Below are 20,363 nucleotides of genomic sequence, written 5' to 3' on the forward strand. Positions count from 1 at the left end.
CAACATAATTTAGGGAGCCTGTGGGATCTCACCCATTGACAAGGGGGCAGGGCAAAGTTTGGGAATGACTGTATTATGTACCACCACTCACCCTCATGTGGCCAATAGAGACAACCTGATATCACAGCTACCATTTCATCTTTGCTCTGTATCTCCTCATCCCACTATATTACTTTACATTAGCAAGACATTATATTTGTTTTTATTTGAAATTTTACTTGTACGTAAGCGTACAAATCTGCAGTGTAGTTGTACCTTATTTGACAAGTAGTTTTAGAATTTTAATAAGGATATTTTGAATTGGAGTCCCCTTACATTTGGTCTTTGTTATTATTTTAAAATATATATTTAGCCTAAATAAATGGCTATCCATATGCAACAATACATTTAAAAAAGCATAATCAACGGTATAAGAACTGAAAAACTAAATACCCCTCCCTGTCCACAGTCCGAGCCTCTGTCGTAACCTGACGCTTTATACATGAGGCATTTGCACCCCCCTGTGGATAATGTCTGTACCACACTACTTAGGTACATCGCTCTTGCCCATATATCTGTATATTAGTCTGTAAGTATTTTACATTACTTTTACATGCCTGTTTCTATCTTTATAATTCCATCCCACATTGGTTTGGATCGGAATGTGACCCATATGAAGCTTAGCCTTCAAAAGCTGCATGTTGTGTGCTGACCACATGATTGATACGCATGGTGACAATTTCAAGCTTTTTGAGCTCAGTATCTCACAGACCAATAGGGAGGTCTCATCCTCATCATCAATTACTCCCATGTTTTGTCTCTCTACTTACATGTTTTACACCATTTCTACTGTGGTTTGTTTCTTGTGAGCGGAAAAGCAGACATGGCAAGGTAAATATAGGTTTTAACTAACCTAGCCTACCTAGAATGACTATTAACTTCCTTTTTAATTTGCAGAAATGTTGCTTGGGCCCTGATGGCTGTTTTGATGTGGCTGGGTGTGGCAGATGCAGTAGATCCATTCACAGAATTGGGTAGTGTGTCATTTGAATTGTATTTTTTTTTTAAATAATGCAGATGTTTAACTTTATGATCTATGTCATACAGAAAACATTGCAGGAAAGTTAGTCTTCTATCAAATGGATGGAAATGCCACTTATGTGAGAAACGCTGGAGAACTGGCTTCATATATTCCCACCGAAACAATGTTTGAATTGTTTGATCCTCAGAAGAATTTCACTGACGCTAAGTTCTCTTACACATGGGACTTGGGAAATGGGTAAAATTATGGATTGTTGTAAATTCAGTTGCAATATTTCTATGTAAACATTTAATTTTGTTCTTTATTTTACAGAGAAGTGATTCAAGGGACAGAGCCAGTAGTGAGGTATCATTATGCAGCATCTGGAAACTACACATTGAGGCTTAAAATTGGAGACGGTGCAAATCAAACTGCGCCACAAACGTCAGGAGTGTATTCCATGGACGTGACAGTGCTCGGTATGTAGTGCTTTGACATGCATGGCATTCAAACTTACTAACTTGTGTTTTTCATACATTAGAAATATAAAACTCCCAACAAAATTGAAATGTATACTTCAGAAATACTGAATACTTCATGTAAAATGTAAATTAAACTGTCTAGATGCCATCAAACATATTGAGCTGAAGGGGCCTTCTGACTATGAAGTTTCCCAGAACAGCAGTTTGGCTGTTCATGTGGATGGAAGGTAAGCAGAATCCTCAATTTTAATATTTACAAAAAATGACTAAAGTTCAAAACATCAGAGTGAAATAATATGTGACCATGCATAACAAAAAGAAAGAACTGCTTGGTTGGTATAACCCATTGTTCTTTTGACTGATAAATTAGGGCTGTGCAATTCATATTTAATAATAATTTCAGAAACGTTCTGTATGCTTGTTGCTTTATTCAAACTACTGCCAGTCTACAGACTATTTTGCATTAAATACCACTGAATCAAAGTTTGTCATGTTTATGTTCATGACATTAAGATTGAAAGCCACATGTATTTGTCTTTAACAAGAAAAAATACTGATCGACCAATACAAGAAAAATATTTATGAATTTATTTGCCATTTCGCCCAGTTCTGTAATTGGATCTGATTGCTTTCTACAGTCCCCCCATGTGGGTCTGTTGGCGTTTCCTGCCTAACTGTGTCCCTGACCCGTACGGCGGCTGCACCCTGACTATGCTCTATGAGAACACCCTTTGGCTCAACCACACCTTCACCTCCACAGGCGTGTACTGTCTGGACATCAGTGTCCGCAACGACATTAGCAAACTGCAGACCTCCTTCAGCCTGTTTGTGAAGAGGAACAGTGAGTGGGACACACCTCACCTCAGGCACTTTTCATTTGCAGAGAGATGAAAAGATGGATTAGAAACTCATGATGCACATGATGACTTGTTGTCTCCATATTCAATTAGTTTCAAATACCACATTATCTTAATTAGACAAGGATGTAAAAACAAGCATTTCACATAACATTGTTTTTATAACGTGTAGGTCATTTGTGATTAGAGTGTATTTATTAGGATTGTGTTTAACACAGAATAATGGCTATTTTTCGAGTTTACCAGAACAGGAAGAATTCTCATTGACATAACATGTGACCGTATCAAAGCTACTCCTAAAGGTGTGAGATGATGGCTCTTGCCTCCCGCGCGACCGCCTTCCCGCGCGACCGCCTTCCCGCGCGACCGCCTTCCCACGCCTCCATGTTTTCTGCTGCGTTTTTGCGGCATACCAAACGACGCTCAGTAATTCACCGTTGATGATTGCGTAGTCTGCGATTCAAATAGTAGTTTGTCCTGACAAAATGCAAGATCGTGCTGAACGCAGACCTGAGCAGGGAGAAAGAGAGAGAGCCTCTGTGACCCGGGACTTTTCATTGATGTTCAGGGGGTCAAAAATACCTGAGTTGTTGTTGTTGTTGTTGTTGTTGTTGTTGTTGTTGTTTTATGGCGGTTGGCATCCAATTGTTGCATTACCGCCAGACTTTATTCCTCAGACTTTTCGTAGTCCTCAGACTGTCGTAGTCCGTAAAAGAACTCCTTCCATTGCTTTGGTGTTACAAAGCTGAGTTGTGGCAAAAATAATAAAGTCTAAAGAATCTTCTGGGGTGGGGGTGGTCTCCTGTCCTCGTCCAGTCTCGTAGACGCACGGCTACCAAGCAGCGACATCAGTGGAAATATTAAAGCCTATAGAATGAAGCCTAAAGAATAAAGCTGTACGGTGGAAGCACCGAACGTCAAAGAAGGAGAGGAAGGTGAAGAAGAGTCTCCCTGGAATAAAGCCGGTTGGTCTCTGAAACAACAACAACTATTCTAGTCACAAAGACATATCATGACCTCATGGGCTTTGTAACACCAAAGCAATGGAAGGAGTACTTTTACGGACTACGACAGAGTCTGAGGTCTACGACAAAGTCTGAGGAATAAAGTCTGGCGGTAATGCAACACTTGGATGCCAACCGCCATAAAACAACAACAACAACAACAAGAATGAAGTCTAAAGAATGAAGCCTAAAGAATGAAGTCTAAAGAATAAAGTCGAAAGAATGAAGTCCAAAGAATAAAGTCGAAAGAATAAAGCCTAAAGAATAAAGTCGAAAGAATAAAGTCGAAAGAATAAAGTCTAAAGACTTTATTCCCCTCCTCCCTGTGCCCATGCCAGTGCCTCGTCACCTAGCAACAGAGACCCGCCGCTAACGCTGATGCTAACGCTAATGCTAAGACCACAGCACGAGAGGAAATGTTCCATCAAAATAAAAGAGGAAGAGGAAGTGAAGGCATTAATTGCGCTCCTGCTGGTCAATTGTGAAAATTCACAATATCTGCAATGCACTTTTTTCATGGCGTCTTGAGGAGAATATAACCCATGAGTTTCAAACAAATCAGACAAAGTTGAGTTTTTCACACAATGGGTAGGGGGCGCTATAGATTAAATTTGTTACATGGGTATTAATTATTTCCAATCAGACGCATTAGTGAGTGAAATATGAGCTCCGTAGACCAATTCCATTAGGCGTGACTTGTCCCTGAAAAAACAGGAAATTAAGCGTTTTTTTAGGGCGTGTTACGCGGAGACCGTAAGGAATCAAATTTTTGGGGGGAATATTTACTCAATTTCAATGTCTTTAGATGCAAAAAGTGTTGTTTGGAGCTCGATCGGACAAAAAACCTAAGACAAGAACGATTTAGAAAAAAAATTGTCAAAAGTGGCGGCGCCACTTTGATTCAACATGGCATAACCTTCACATTTATCCTAGTTTATCCTAGTTTACACAGGCAGATGAGGCACAGCCTCTGCTGTAAGTTCACCACATCCAAATGCCCAACAATGACCAGTGGGATGTCGTCCGCGTAAGCAGACACACGAAAGGGCTGTGACATCTGCTCTAGAAAAAGCCGAGAGAGAGAGATAGAAAGAGAGAGGGAGAGGAGCGAGAGAAAGAGAGAGAGGGAAAGAGAAAGAGAGAGAGATGGAGAGAAAGAGAGAGAAAGAGAGAGAGAGAGAGGAGATAAAGAAAGAAAGAGAGAGAGAAGGAGAGAGGGAGAGAGAGAAATAAAGAGCAAGAGAGAGGAGAGAGCGAGAAGAGAGAGAAAGAAAGAGAAAGAAGGAAAGAGAGAACTTCCTGTTTATCATAGAGCGATGATGTGTGTTTACTCGTCACAGGTAGCTCTATCACTGTCCCAAGTTTCACTTGCCTAGGCCAAAAATTAAGCGTTTCATGTTTTTTCTTATTTGTACTAGTCGGCACTGTTGCGACGGGCGTTCTCGCAACCTCCATTTTATTTGGAGTTTGGGCCGAGCCCAAACTAGGCCCAAACTCTATGTCCCCATGTGTGACTTGCATCAATGTTCAGGGGGTCTAAAATGCCCGAGTTGTGGCAAAATGACCATGAAAGAATAATAATGATAATAATAATAATAATAATAATAATAATAATAATAAAAAACCTGGCAAGAACAAAGACTCGCCTCATTCCATGGAATGGAACGGCTCGAGCCAATGAATGTCTGTTATAACCTTGTCTGTTAGAACATCTTATGTATGATAGGCCTGACTCTAAATGTGACTGTGTCAGATTCAGACAACTCATGTACCATTTCGAAATGTTAGTTCCACTTCAGTCTGAGTGAACAGTGAAAATCAAGGAATTCAGCCATGTCTGAGATGAGGGGCTGAGTGGACTGTGTGTTGCTGGGCTCAATTGATTGTGCCCATGTAAACTACGTCTATGTAGTACAAGGCTATTCAACATCAGAACCTCCACGCAATTTAATCGGCCCCCAACTCATCTTCCAAACATCAAAAAAAAAAAAATCTTGTTTGCTGGTTTAATTCTGGGTTAGCACTAGATTAGATCTGGTTTGGTCTTGTGTTTAGTGCTTGTTTGATTCAAGGTTAGTCTGGTTCAGACCTCCTAGTCTAGTCCTAGTTTAAGCAAGCCTAGGTTCATAACTGAATGGGCAATTTTGCCAAACAATATTGGTAAAGCATTGTGTAAGTTATTTCTCCAAAAAATTGAATTTATCAGTTATTATTTATTGTATTAATTGATTATTGAAACAGTGTTGGGGATATTTTGTACGACCCAAAATGTTGTTACAGTGGCATGTTGTGCACCTCAGGCCCAGAGGACTTGGTCCTCTGAAAAATCTGGTCCTCTGGAAAATTACGTTAAATACTACCCTGATGTAGTATTTTGAAATAATCATTTACATAATAAAATACATTTTCAAACTTTTTGGGCAAGTTGAACATGGGTTATTTCATTGTAAGAAAATGATTATGGTGTATGTGTAAGAGATTTTAATGAAAAGTACTTCCCATTCTGCCGGTGTCATCCCCTTTATTTACAACTCCTAGTCCAACAGGTCATGTCATGTGTGTCATATGGTTTGCCCCATTACACAAAAGTATGTTTTATGTGCAGGGCTTACTTACTTACTTACTTCTTCTCAGAGCTGTGCCCACAAAGAGAAAATCCTATCAGCTAACACAACAGAGAACACATGCTCTCTGTACAGACGGATATTTGAAATGTCAAAGTTCAGACAAAGGGCTAAATATCTGTTTATTGTATCTTTGCAGACAATGCTCACTTTATATTTATCCTGGCCTGTGCCGCAGTTCTTGTGGCTACTTTCTCTTTCATCGCAGTCATCGCCTGCCGCCCTCGCCGTCTCAGCAGAACAACGGTACCATTTAAAATCTATATAAATATGTGATTTTTTTTTTTTTTAGTTAATCTGTTCTTGTACAATTTTCTAATATAGTTGTTGCTGTAATATCTAGATTATTCAAATGTGTTTGAGAAAGATGACTGTAGACGAGAATGATAAATATTGTGAAACAGAAAAGTATATTTAGTGTGTATGGAAGGAAAAGTAACCCTGCGACAAGTTGGCTACTGTCCAGGGTGTACCCCGCCTAAGGCCCGAAGTCACTAGGATAGGCTCCAGTCACCCGCGACCCCGAAAGGGAACAAGTGGTAGAAAATGGATGGATGGATGGAAGGAAAAGTTAATTTTTGTTGGTAACCACAGAACAAATAATAATGTTATTGTCCTATTTATACATAACCCCTAAATTCTGATGTATAAGGGCACAATATCATATTAATTCTATTCCATAGGATTTGTATAAGTATTAGTTTTAGCTGATGATTTCACATCCGGTGGTTTGTGTGTGTCTGTTGCAGATTGCCGCTTCCAGTAATGCCACCTTCTTGAAGAGCCTGGACTCAGAAACTCAAAGCCAGATCATGTTCAACTTCTTCAACAAGAGCAAAGAGGAGAAGCACCCACTGCTTTTCCAGTACGGATCCCAGTACTCTTCTTAAGTTTAAGATACACTGCTGTGGCACATTTCATCATACTATAGTGCTTATCATAATAAGTCATTTATAGATTAGAACTAGGAATACTGTATCTATTTAACTGTACCTACCGATGTATTGTAAACTGTAAACTTGTGTAGACCTCATAATAACATAGGACAGCAATCGATGAATAAATCACTAAGCTCCGTCTGACATTCAAATGGACTCATAAGAAATTCATTGCCTCAGTGAAGGTCATGTTTAAAACAATGACAGTCAACACAGTCTCACCGTGACTAGATGAGGCTGTTGACTTATTTATGATCATTAACAATCATAATATGTCAAGTCAGGCCAAGGAGCAGCGGCTTCGCGGAAATTTCAAGGTACACGTGTAACTTTTCGAGTGGATACGTTTTTAATGGCCATTTTTAAAACAGGACAAACACAACTCACACAAACAACACACGGCAGTTTTTATAGTACCACTTACAATGAATCACCTCATTTCGGGAAACACTGAGATAAACACCAGTAAAATCCATGGTGACATCTAGGTTAGTTTGTTATAGTCTGAATTATATTGTGTGTGGTTTTTGTGTGTGTGTGTAATGTCAAAACCTTTTTACAAGTAAGGATTTTACTGAAGACTTATAAGTGCCTACAGTAATACAACCAACATTATCTCCCTCAGTCTTTAAAATGCAACATACAATACATACCTTTCATCTCCTGCTATTCAATATTTTAACTGACAAACTTTAAATAGCTCTGAATGCCTTTATGCTGTCACCTTGAATTCCTCACAGTGCATTTGTATATTGTGCCTTGAGCAGATCATTAATGACAGCCTGTGCTCTGCTTGAGATGCCATAGTGTTATTAATATTGGTTTGTCATGAGTTGTTTGACGGATGCCAGTTGTCACATATGCAGTGGGGAGTTGGCTCTGCTAAAGGAACACTGCCCCAGCAACGACCTTGGACCGTTCAGAGCCAATATAGTATGTTGAAATGCTGTTTAGTCCTGTTTGAGTCAAATGCTCGGCTTTCTAATTTGGCATGTATTGAAATAAACAAAAGACAGAAAATTTTCTGGGCAACCTCGCTGAAGAGCACTGCTGTCTCCACATAATGACAGTGTTTGTGGCTGTTATTGACTGACACTAATGGCCGGATGTAGACCGACCTATAGCATCCACGCAAAGCCTCTATTACAAACCTTACTCATCATCTTCTGAAAATAAATGGTATAAAATGTCCTACTTGGAAAATACTGTATGCTCCACATGGGAGAGTATAATTCACACTGAATTAGTTTCCTCCATGTCAGTTCTGCAGTGGAAAACACTGTATTTCAGTCTTCAGTAATAGTTTCATCTGTCAAATGCATGTCAAAATACATACATCCCAAAATGTTGTCCGAAACCAAAAAAAAAAACGAAAATATATATAACATTTCAGCTTTTTTTTTAGCTTTTTAGCATTTTAGCCTGGTTATGGTTAAACAGTGTTGTTGAAACCAAAATCTGTAATCTGGGCCACTTTATTTCTCTTCACTAAACTTGTCTGTGGTGTAGTGGCTTAAGGCGTTATGTGGTTGTTACCACCTCAGCATCGCAAGTAAGACCCCTTTGAATGTCCCTCCCCTCTCTCTCCCCATTTCACTCTACATCTGTCAGGGATTCAGACTCATTCTCCCTGTATATTCTATACAGACAATCTTATATCTTTTGGAAGAAGGGGAGAAGTATGTACGGTATATTTTTGGCTGGCCATGAAAGTCAAATATAAGTTGGTGGGGCCAGAAAAAGCAGCAGCATTGGTAGATATTTTGTTTGTCAAAAGGATCTTATTTGACAAATCTAGTGCTAAGTGGATGCTCAGACTATCATGCATTAAAAGGTGTGTAGGTAAACAGGGCTGTGGACATCTAAAATCAAAGAAAAGTATTCAGGTTTTTAATAATGATGATATTCATATATAGAGCAGTACAGTGTATTTACATTAATTTAATTTATATTGTATACCTTGTAATTTTTTAAGGGACAAAAACCTATTGACCCATTGGCCTCAAAATATGGGCCATTGTTTTTTCCAGATTTTACAATATTGGTGCCGTATCAGCCATGAAAAAAACAACCAAACAAACATATCGGTTGATCCTTAGCAGCCAGTGTAATTTGCATTAGTGTTTTGATGTTAGGTGTCAGTCTGAAGCCGTGTCCCGGGCGACCTTTGACCTATTTTATCTGCTAAGTGTTGCTAATTCCGCCCTGGACACCTGTTGTGTTACGCCCTGTGTCCGGCCTGTGTGTGCTAAACGCTCTTGTCACTTACCTCAAACACCTATTCGATCCACAGTCTGCCATATGTCTACAGTCAGAGCAGCTGTATGCTAAATATCCCACATCTAAATGATAATTACCGGTAGAAATGAATACAACATTAAGTCAGTATACATTGCAGCACATATTGTTTATTGGCAGTATATTTTATTCACATTTCAGGGCACTTAAATAAATGTACATGAGAAGGCCACAAAAAGACATTTGCGTAAAAAAATAGATCACACAAAAGTTGAGACAAGCTTTGTCCAATTCACAAAAATTACATCATTATTTATACTATGAAGGGAAAGTAGACTCCAATAATGAGGTAAAACAATACAACTGCACATTCACTATTGTTTGATTGATAAAGCAAGTCTTCCCTGCACCATTAGCTCTTCACCAGTGTCCGATCACACGCTTTCTCTTTTCATGTAACCGCTATAAAACCTGTTTAATTCACGGTCACACTGGTCCTGCACGATCAATGTACATTTGTCTTTCTGTTTTTAACAAATATATCAAGCTATTTGGTAGCCCACAACTTACACAAGACAAAGTACACTGCATTTATCAGTCATTCAGTATTAAACGTCAACTGAGTATTATTATTATTATTATTTGACCTTTTGTCAAGTGTAAACTACAATATTGATACATAACGACTGAATAATAGAAACGGATTCTTCAAAACTGACTTCAAGCACTGCCTCTTCATAGTGTTATTTCTCTGGAGCAAACAGCAGATTGTCATTTAAGTTTTTTTATTTCAGAAAATGTCAATGTGACATTTTTTAACTGTCTGATTTTTTAAATATTTGGAGGAAAGTACAGAGCAGTATGCGGAGATAGGGGTAGGTGAAAACAAGCCTCGAATGCAGAACCATACAGGATTACTCAAAAATGCAAAATGTTATCCTTTAAACTATATCACCACAAAGCAGTTCATTTTTGACATTTGAAATATTAAAGGCAAAGTACTGTACAGAATCACTTAATCATATAAACTAAGAAACCAATGCACCAGTTGATAGATATGGGAGTTAAATTGATGTTTTAATATGTGTAATAAGGTAAATCAAGAGAAGGTCCTTCACTGATAATGACATTAAGCCCATTTGCCTGGTTAAGACAGAGCCATAACATTAGTGCAGACCTCTAATCTTTTCTTCCCACATAACACGCAACAGCACGTCACATGTCCACTACTGTCTGTTTGAGGACTGTGAGTCTGTGAGTGGGAGGTCAGGAGGTGAAGGCATTATCCTGGTGGGACTAAATAAAAGCTATTAAAGCTGCTAAACTTTCTTTCACTTGGGTGTCTAAGGAAGGCAGATGAAAAATATTGCAAACTTCTTTCCAACAGTTCCAACTTTCAAACAGATGAAATTAACTAAGCCATCTGCTGGTATTATCATCCTTAACACGAGTGAAGATTGTTTTGTTTGAGAGATGACCACCTGACAAAATTATGCGGTGCTTTGTTTTAATACGCTAAATGTAAGTCCACTGCCACTTGTGGTCAAGTGGATAGCACATATGCCTGCTGTGTGGGGCAGGTCACAGCATGTGTTTGACAATTTACTGCCTGTCCTTCCCCAGTCTTATTATCCCCATTTGACACTGCACCGTCCTGTCAAATAGTTTATTACAATTGAAATTAGGGTAAATTACCTAAATCGGCCCCTCAAAATGTCAGCAGAGCTTATTGGCCATTGGCTGCTCTGGATCCTAAAAAGAACAAAACAAAATGATATTTGAATTATAAGGGATTGGCTATTGCTTTTTTTTTTAATCGATTTCTAGTCTTGGGATCTGAAAGTCTCCAAAACAACAAAAAAACAACAACATGACCATAGATTTACCGCAGTGCCAGGATTAGCAGATTGCACTGTATCACGTTAAGCTTTGGGAAGCCTCTCCTGACACATCTCCAGAGGTTTCTTGAACGCCCCCCTCCCGAACACCTCCACATTACTGACCAACCACGAGATTATGTTCCCGGGCAGGTAAGCGCTGCAGTTGGCCATAGTCTGGATCTCAGAGGGCTTGAGAATGCGGTCCCAGATGTTGACCTGACTCAGCTCCCCCACAAAGGCCTGTCCAGCGTCGAACCGGCCCCCCACCACATCCTGAAGGTGAACATGGATAAAAGAGTCAATTATATCATATTAAAAGATAACATTTAAAGACAAATAGCTCAATGTTTTATAATGAGATAGAAAGTTCCATTCTGTTTCCCTTACCATCAATTGTACTTTTATTACTCCAAGTTAAGGTATAATCAGACGTGGGTAGTGTTGTCAAGTAAGAGTACTGTTACTTCAACAGTAATAGTTGTGTAAAAAAGCATTTGGTGAAACTACTACTCAACTACTGTAAATAAATAAAATCTGGCATTTTCAGGATAGACCACAAAAACAGGCAGAATTCTTATGGTCAGACCTGTGTTTATTTTATTGTAGTACCTTGATATATTTTGGCCTTCCCCAGGAGTTTCACATGTCTGCTCAGCTGATTTAAACGGCTACTACAGGTACAACAAGATATAATGAACCTAATTGGCCCCCAAATGTTCAAATAATTTTATATTGTCAACATAGCTTTAGTCACTTTTAGGTTTTCCTTTATGCATGTTAAAGTACTTTTACACAGTCAAATATATTACTACTATTAAGTAGACGTAAAAGAAATGTGAATACTACTCAATTATATTTAAATGCTTCTCAAATAAATGTTCTTGAGTAAATGCATGAGTACTACCCACCTCTGGTTATATTACTCTTAAGTACACATGAATTAACACACATGAGCCTTAATTACCAAAGCTCATTCATAGAGCACGGTTGCAAATGAAAAGAAGATTGCATGTCCAATGCGTCGTATTGCTCATTACGCTCAATACAACATATATTTTTTACATGTTCTGTCACAAAACTACAGGGAAAAACATTTTACTCCATTGTGACTGTATAAGTACTGAAAAATGGCATCAAAATATACATTGAAATTGCAAACTGCTCTTTGCAATCGCAATCGCAATCTTCAAATGTATTATTGGAAGCTCAGTGTGATTGTTTTAATAAGGCTCTTATCTAGCTGGGTATCATGCCACCTTCTTATTACTGTTCTAGTTGAATTTCTCATCTGGTTATCACCAAGGCCCTGCATAAATAACATTGCTTATTACAGGAGCCACTTGACATGGCTGTCTGAAGTGTTTGGCTTCAAATCAAGTCAACAAAGTCTGTTCAGAGCTGGCATGTTACATTTACATTAGAGTTTCACATTCCAATTGAATTTAAAAACTTAAAAGTGCAGATACTGCCTGTATGTGGGATGTGGAATCAAGGTAAATCACTTGCAGCTATAACATTTCTGGCAAATCAACTACAATGATAAATATAAGATCTACTATTACTACTGTTACTACCACTTTAAAGTACTTGCTACACCCACTACAGTAATTTACAGTAAATACTGGTGGGAACCTTACTTTGAAAATGTACTTAGTTACAGAAAACTTAATACCTGCATTAAATACAATTGCAATACATAATAAAATTGCCACAAAGGATTAAAACAACTTTATGTTTGTTGCACCATTTGCTGTGCATTTATTTATCATTGAGAAGGAACAATGGCACATATAAAAGAGCTGTGTTTTGTGTTTTATTAATGATTCTTGCAGTTTCAAGCCAAACTTGCATGATCAAATAGCACAAAGTACAGTATTTCTTTGATTTTAAGAAAGTAACTGTATTCTGAATACCACTAAATACTGTACCATAAAATTGTTACTCAAAACTAGTCTTCTGGTACCAACACTGCTTTACAACTACTACGATTACTACTACTGCTACTACAGAAAAGGCATGCATCATAGTAGCATATTCTTTCAACAGACCTGCTCTTGCCCCAGGATGATGACTCCTCCAGGTTTGATGGGGTGCCAGGCTGCCAGATTTTCCCCAGTCCCGATCTTATCTCCGTCCTGATAAGCGTCCCACTGGCCATCCCGCGTGGTCCAGGATACACAAATGTGGTGCCACTTTCCATCCCGCACCTCTATGGGCAACTGGGCAACCTGCAGTCCAAAAAGATTTGCACAATCGCTATTGGAATCGTTATTGAATCATTATCAGGTATCTTTAGTATACTTCAATTATTTTTACTGTGGATACATTTTACTTCACTACATTTGAGAGCAAGCATCTGTACTTTTTTGAACAGGACAGAAAATTAAAAGCAGTGTCACATATTGGAGGAGTTTTTTTTTAGGACTTTGATTGTGAGATTCTGCCTAAAGGTTTTGAGTTTAAGCTCAAACTATGAGTAAACAAAAATATAAACCTAAAATTGATTAGAAATTGATTGGATCAGTTCTCCAAATCTGTGTGAAATATGCATGCGTACTTAAAAACGTTTACTTACTTTTACGCATTTCACAACCACCTTCTACCACTGATTAAGTGCTACTAGTATCACTAATACTTCTACTCCTGCTAATCTACCGACAGAAATGAATGTACCAAAACAGTTCAAGCAAGGGTTTAACCATTGTTCTTGTGCTTCTCTTTCAACTCTATAAGTGGGTCAAGGCCTCAGGTTTACTGTTAAATGCATCTGCAGCATCTGATGTTCATAAACTTCAGCAGCCCAAGGTGGGCCTGACTTTGGATCCAAACGTAACTTTTAAAAACCCATCAGAAGGATCATGCACACAGTAAATTTTGATGTATTACATTTTTGACATATAAGATTCTTAATGACACTGAATGCTGCTTGTTTTTGCACACCATGAATTTTAGTATTGTTTGACCTCGCTCTCAGCTGGCACAACTCTCAAACATGGAATATCTTTTTTTAAATGGTAATACAAGTTTTGGATGAAAAAACTTAACTCATTTCACCACTGCAATACATAAATACAGTTTAATCAGTTTTAGCCCTCCTCCCTTTGAAGGACTTCATGAAACCAAAGACTGTGAGTGAGAGGGCACCAGGGCCACGGCTCAAGGGGACTGTAAGGTTCCACAAAGATGCACCACATTAGGAAAAACTGTGCTCACTGTCAAAGGGACTCATAATTGGACCAGCCTTTCAAACAGAGAATGTCCATCACTGTCCTCTTTCAAATTGCACTTCAAAATGTGAAAGAAAAGTCTGTGAGCACTTTTAACCAGCCTCTTACTGTTCTGTGTCGTTTTAATCTTGTAATGTTTTGTAATTGTCTTCTATTTGACCTGCTACGGGGCTAAAAATGGAAATGAGCATTTTTGCAATAATCTATCATATTTACACTTAAATATACTTGCCTTGTCATTTATCAGCAGCTCTATCGGGTTGTTGCCCCACTCGATCAGCACTATCTCATTGGCCTGGCCGGGGACGCCATAGGAGAAAGGTGTGCCGATACCCGGGCTGGCACTGGACTTAATCCACATGCACAGAGTGAAGGCGTACATCTCTGGCAGGCTTTTGGTAATACGTCCATAAAGATAGTTGGTGCGCTGGGGGAGGGACAACTTGAACTGTTCGGGGGATTTGAAGTCTCCGCCTCCTGGAGAAAACAATTTACATTTGATGGTGCTGTTCAAATGTCTCTCCTCACAGTAAAATTAAAAATGATATAAAAAATGCAAACACAAACAAATATGACATAATAGGCTAATGTATATATATTTGGAGATTTACCTTGGAATTATTTACTGTTGGAGTTCACTAGTTTTTACTTGCGAGTAGTTACCACAGCCTTGGTTTTTCTATTTCCATATTTTTTTGTATATTAAAGATGTAGGTTTTGTAAGTTTTATGCTTGCCACATGAGAATGCTTGGCCTGGAATGTTCCAATATATTATAAACTGATCAATCTTTCATGTATTTAATGCAGACATTTTTATTGCCAAAAAATACTTGTTTTGTTGTAACTTGATTATGCAATTTTGAGGAGCCTTCCAGGCAAAACAATCTCCATCTCCATGGAAGGTTTTTGATTTTCCACCAAAAATCTTAAATAGTGCTCCTTTCACACACCGTTTTTGCTGAGGAAAGAAACGTATTTTACAACTTCATGTAGACTATTCGATCCAATTCATTGAGTGCCTTTTCTTACATCCAGTCCATTAGTGAATGTGCTACTTATATCATAGCTCTATATCTATAAGGCTGTGAGTCATACGCAGCCATCATGGAAGCCTCTCTTATATTTCTGAATGAACACCTTTCTTAAGACCACCCTTTCATCTTTCCCGGTCCCGTCCACCCAGTCAGAAAAATACACACTTCACATTCATTAATGCGTTCCAGCCACTTGCAGTACCCTTTTCTAGCTCACTGATCCTATCCACCAGAGCATTGAGGGTGCTCTCTGTCTTCTGCCTGTATGCGGCCGTAGCGTTGGACAGCATGGTCTTCTCCGTCTCCAAACTGCTCACTTTCTTCAGCAGCTGTTTCTCCAGTTCTCCCAATCTCCGCTGCAACAGATCCCGCAGCTCCATCGGAAAGGGGGCTCCGGAAACGTTGGACCGCATTTGCTGTTGCTAAGAAGAATAGAGACAAGGACAGTGATATGACAGTGACATTTTTTGGTCAAAAATTAAAATAAATACATTAAAATCTCATTATGGGGATGCACACATTATGCTGTATGATACATAGGTTGATTGAACATGAGAAATGCATGTTTAGAAAAATATGATGAATTTTCTTCTGATGACAAATCAATTAATAAAAAAACAAAACAAAAAAACGTATCCATTACATACAACACATAGGATATAGTCACTTTATTGTATCTTATTATGAACATGTAGTCGTGATTGACATTTATAGATTTGGAAATATCTTTACACAAGTATATAGAATTATTTTTGTGAAATGTGAATCATATTATGTAAATGTTATCATTCTGACAGATTATCTCAGGTGCGAGTCCAGTCATGCGTAACAGGAATGTTCTAGCTTGGACAAAACATGTAATCCCTTACTAAACATACTATAATTCAACCTAACAGTGTAACTCTAATTAATGATTTTCTGAGCCAGTGATAAGACCGTTTCTAAAAATCCTCTTAATTTGGAATCTGCTTGACCTTTACGCACAGAGGCACAGCTTTACGCACTTACCTCCAGGTTTTCCAGTCTGTCTTTGAGTCCTTGCATGGTTTTCCCCAGACTATCTATGGTGTCATTAGGATCTGTAGGAACATCTCCCATAGTATTTTGCTTTTCTTTGCCCCATGCTCCCCCTTTAGAGCTCTTTCGCTCGTCTGTAGCGGTGCCGCAAAGAGACAGCTTGGTGTTCAACTCGTTTATCGTGCCGACCTGTTTGGTAATTGTCTCTTTTTGTTGAAGTATAGTTTCTCGTAGTTGCATGACCGTGTTTCTTAGCTCTTCCTCTTGACCTCCTGCGCTTAACTCCGGTAACAATGTGACCGGACAGGTGCTATCGCCGGTAAGAGGTACGGTTCGGCAAATGTATCGCTTCCCATCATCGGGTTGTCCAACTGTTAAATATCTACTCCACAAAACGGACACGCAAAGAATCTTCCAAATGAAAAACATTTTGCCCTCAGTTTTACAAGTTAATCCAGACTACAAAATTGCTGCGTAAAAGTGTGCCACCGAGACGCGCGTCCAAACGAGAAGCGCATCATTACGCGTAAAAATGAGAAGCGACAATCCGTTCGGTGCCAGTCTGCATAAGCCTGTTTAACGTGACTATTCCTGTCACAGTAGAAGAAAGAAGACCTCGCCGGACAGCTCCACTCAGTAAAGAGGATTATCAAAAAAGGTGTCTGTGCGCCTCCCCTGATAGGCTGTAGTAGACTAGTGTCATGCCACCTCTGCACGATTTAAATCACTTCAAACAACAAAGTGTTCATTTTCACTTCAACGAATATGTTTTCATTTAACATATTGGTGCGTAATTCCGCATTCCCTGCAATTTAGTTCTATTTTAAGAAACAGCCAAAAATAACACTAAACAACCTATTATTACACAATGCGTTATTAAAAACACATTTTAAGATTGATAAGGGCATTGGTAGAGGAGAATGATAGATGACTGATGGATGGAAGATGATAAACACTTAGCCTGAGCTACAGCTGCTGAAGCCGAAATTAAAGGTCAATAAAGCCTGGTGTGGCTTACCACTGTGCTTTGAACATGGCAGCCTCCAGGCAGTCACGATCAGGCAGGTACAAATTATTCATAGTTCTGTTTTCCTGTGACTGACTTATACAGTGCAGGTATACTGACCCTGACGTTTTTTGTCCCAAAAAATGTTTTATGTTATTATAAAATGTATAGCATCATGGCCAAATTAGACCTTTCTTTTAAATTACCGTACTATTAAAGCTCTTGTGTTTCTTTTACAAATCAAGCAACAGAGAGAGGGAACAGTCAGCATCTGAATCTTTTTTTTTATTTGAGTTTTACTGTTAAGAGTGGATCTGCATCAACCTGGATCAACAAAGGCAAGGCCGTGTCTAAAACACACACACGCGCGCGCACACACAGGGCCGGCCCAGCCTATAAGCGAACTAAGCAGCCGCGTAGGGCCCCGAGGCGTTAATAGGGCCCCCAATCTGGCAACCCGTCTTATGAGAAGTGCAAGCGCAGCGTGCGCCACTAGTGTAGTAGCGCTGATAGCGCCGCAGCGCACACAGCGGTAACACATAACGCACAAACCGCATTTATTTGTAATGACAATCTGGCAACCAAGGCACCAAACCTGCGCTGATTGGTCAACTTCATTGTGCGCGAGCAGAACGAGAGCAAAACATAAACACAACAGAACGTGGTCCTCATGTCCAGAAGAATATATCTCCTGGTGCCGAAAAACGAAAGAAGAAACTTCTTGACGATGTAAAGAAACTGTAAACTCAACAACACTTTCCAGGTATTGAACTTCTCTTACAAAGAGACGGTTAATGCTGCTGTTTGAAACAACACGATTCTGTCACGTTAGTTTGCTCAGGCTGGAGGCGACGAGAGCTCTGCACCGCACATAATATGTCTGAATGAAAGATAATAAGCTTAACATTTACACCAGCCCGGTAGTGTGAGCTGCAGGTGTATGAAGAAGACTCGGGACACGAGCGTCTTACGTCTTGAAGCACGTTTATTCCAATCCCCCAGGAAGTCCCAACAACCTAGATGCGATGCATTCTGGGAACAGTAGTCTACCGCTACATCTCCTCCTTTTAGCTAAAGGTATACTCTTTAAAGTAAACACCAACATTTCAAATAAACATAAATATACAGCATATTTTAGTATAAGCATTTTTTTTCACATTAGTATTGAACATAGCTGTATTTTACCTTAACATGTCTTTAGAACAACATTTTATGTGAACATTAGAATCTTTACAAATTCAGTCTATCAGGAGGTCTCACCAGACGACCTGAACTAGTAATAGTCCCTGTCGGTCTGAGGTGCCTTCTGTTTCTCCTCAGGAAACCCTTATCAGTCTCTACCACATACGATCTGGGAGCATTGGCTGGTCTAACTACAGATCCAGTGGTTTCCTCAGTGGTAATCCACACTTTCTGTCCAGATGATAGTTTTGGGAGTGATCTGGCACGGTGTCTACGGTTGTAATGTTTAGCCTGCTCACGTCTCCTTTCCTCATCCTTTTTTCGAAAAGTCTGTAAATCCGGCCACGTAGGATCCAGCTTGGTTGTGTGTTGAGGTAGAGTGGTGCGCAGGTTTCTTCCCATGAGCAGCTGCGCTGGCGAGAACCCATGTTCCAGTGGAGTGGCCCTGTAGGCCAGCAGCGCTCTGTTGTAGTCACTGTCCTTTTTCCACAAGTCTTTGATAGTGCGAACAGCACGCTCTGCCTCTCCATTTGCTTGGGGGTATCTGGGGCAGCTCGTAACATGTGTGAATTGATACTCTTTTGCAAACTGTCAAACTGAACTGCTCTGACGAAAACTGCGGCCCATTATCTGAAAACACAGTCTCTGAAACTCTGTGTCTTGCAAAAGTCTCTTTGACAGCTTTAATAGTAACTTCTGCTGTTGTGTGTTTGAGTTCAACTATTTCAATGTATCTGGAGAAAAAGTCAACAAGAAGAAGATACTGCTTCTTTGACCATTCAAAGAGATCCATGCCGACCTTCTGCCATGGGCGGTTAGGAACAGGTGTTGGCAACAGAGGTTCACGATTCTGTAACCTGTGTTTCTGACATGTTTCACAATTTTCCACCATTTGACCTATTTGTGCTGAGATGCCAGGCCACCAAACGGCCTGTTTTGCTCTGGCCCTGCACTTTGAAATGCCCTGGTGTCCTTCATGCAGACGTTGAATAATGTCCGCTCTCATTGAAGGTGGTATCACAAGTCTCTCCCCTTTCATGAGAAGACCTTGAGCTACGTGAAAGTCATTCTGTGTTGCCAGACCCCTTTTACTTCTGGATCTAGTTTACATTTTTCTGGCCACTCTGTCAAACAATAGTCAATTACTTTTTTACACAGTTTGTCTACTTCCTGTGCTGCCTTTAGCTCCACCAGCCTTTTTTCTGTGGCTGGGATTTGAGACACTACACAGTCCACAAAAACCTCTACCTCTTTCTCCAACTGGAGGTCACTTAATGACGGCGGACCCGCCAGAGGAGCTCGTGACAGGGCATCAGCGGTGACGAGGTTTTTTCCAGGCACATGGACAATGTTGAATGAGAATCGTAGCAGCCTGAGGCGGAATCTCAGGATGCGTGGAGGTAATTCATCCAGGCCTCTTGTCCTCAGAAGCGGGACCAAAGGCTTGTGGTCCGTAATCAGTGTGAACTGTAGTCCCATGAGGTAAGAAGAAAGTCTTTCAGATGCCCATGTTGCAGCGAGTGCCTCCTTTTCTATTTGGGCATAGCGTCTCTCTGTGTCGGTTAGTCCTCTTGAAATGTAGGTCACCGGCCGCCACGAACCGTCCGACTGTTTCTGAGTAGTACGGCTCCAATACCGTATGGCGATGCATCCGCAGCTACTCTTGTGTCTGCAATATTGGAGTACTGAGCGAGCACTTCCGGAGAACTTAAGATTTATTTTATTCTCTGAAACGCTGTTTCCTGCGGCTGTGCCCAAATCCACTCGTTTCTCTCTTTCTGCAGCTCCTTAAGCGGTGTGGTGACTGTGGCTAACTGCGGCATGAACTTGGCAAGATAGTTAGTCATGCCCAAGAGACGGCGCACGTCCTCCA

General features: G+C 39.8%; 2 protein-coding genes across 2 annotated transcripts; one reads left to right on the forward strand and one right to left on the reverse strand.

Annotated features, from left to right (window-relative positions):
- The first annotated feature begins 777 nt into the window (after window positions 1-777).
- On the forward strand, window positions 778-7,285 carry tmem130 (transmembrane protein 130). The gene is made up of 8 exons (XM_072456200.1): window positions 778-870; window positions 937-1,013; window positions 1,087-1,258; window positions 1,334-1,479; window positions 1,625-1,709; window positions 2,121-2,323; window positions 6,107-6,213; window positions 6,717-7,285. Exons 1-8 carry the CDS (start codon window positions 863-865, stop codon window positions 6,855-6,857), a joined length of 939 nt encoding a protein of 312 aa, XP_072312301.1. The 5' UTR covers window positions 778-862; the 3' UTR covers window positions 6,858-7,285.
- A 3,716-nt stretch (window positions 7,286-11,001) lies between these two features.
- On the reverse strand, window positions 11,002-16,953 carry nptx2b (neuronal pentraxin IIb). The gene is made up of 5 exons (XM_072456550.1): window positions 16,294-16,953; window positions 15,488-15,707; window positions 14,483-14,727; window positions 13,072-13,251; window positions 11,002-11,296 (listed from the first exon to the last, which is right to left on the reverse strand). Exons 1-5 carry the CDS (start codon window positions 16,729-16,731, stop codon window positions 11,066-11,068), a joined length of 1,314 nt encoding a protein of 437 aa, XP_072312651.1. The 5' UTR covers window positions 16,732-16,953; the 3' UTR covers window positions 11,002-11,065.
- Between the last annotated feature and the right edge of the window lie 3,410 nt (window positions 16,954-20,363).

The sequence above is a fragment of the Eucyclogobius newberryi genome, unplaced genomic scaffold (assembly GCF_026437365.1).
Source record: "Eucyclogobius newberryi isolate DKJ021-1_F unplaced genomic scaffold, fEucNew1.0.hap1 SCAF_20, whole genome shotgun sequence".
NCBI classification, from domain to species: Eukaryota; Metazoa; Chordata; class Actinopteri; order Gobiiformes; family Gobiidae; genus Eucyclogobius; species Eucyclogobius newberryi.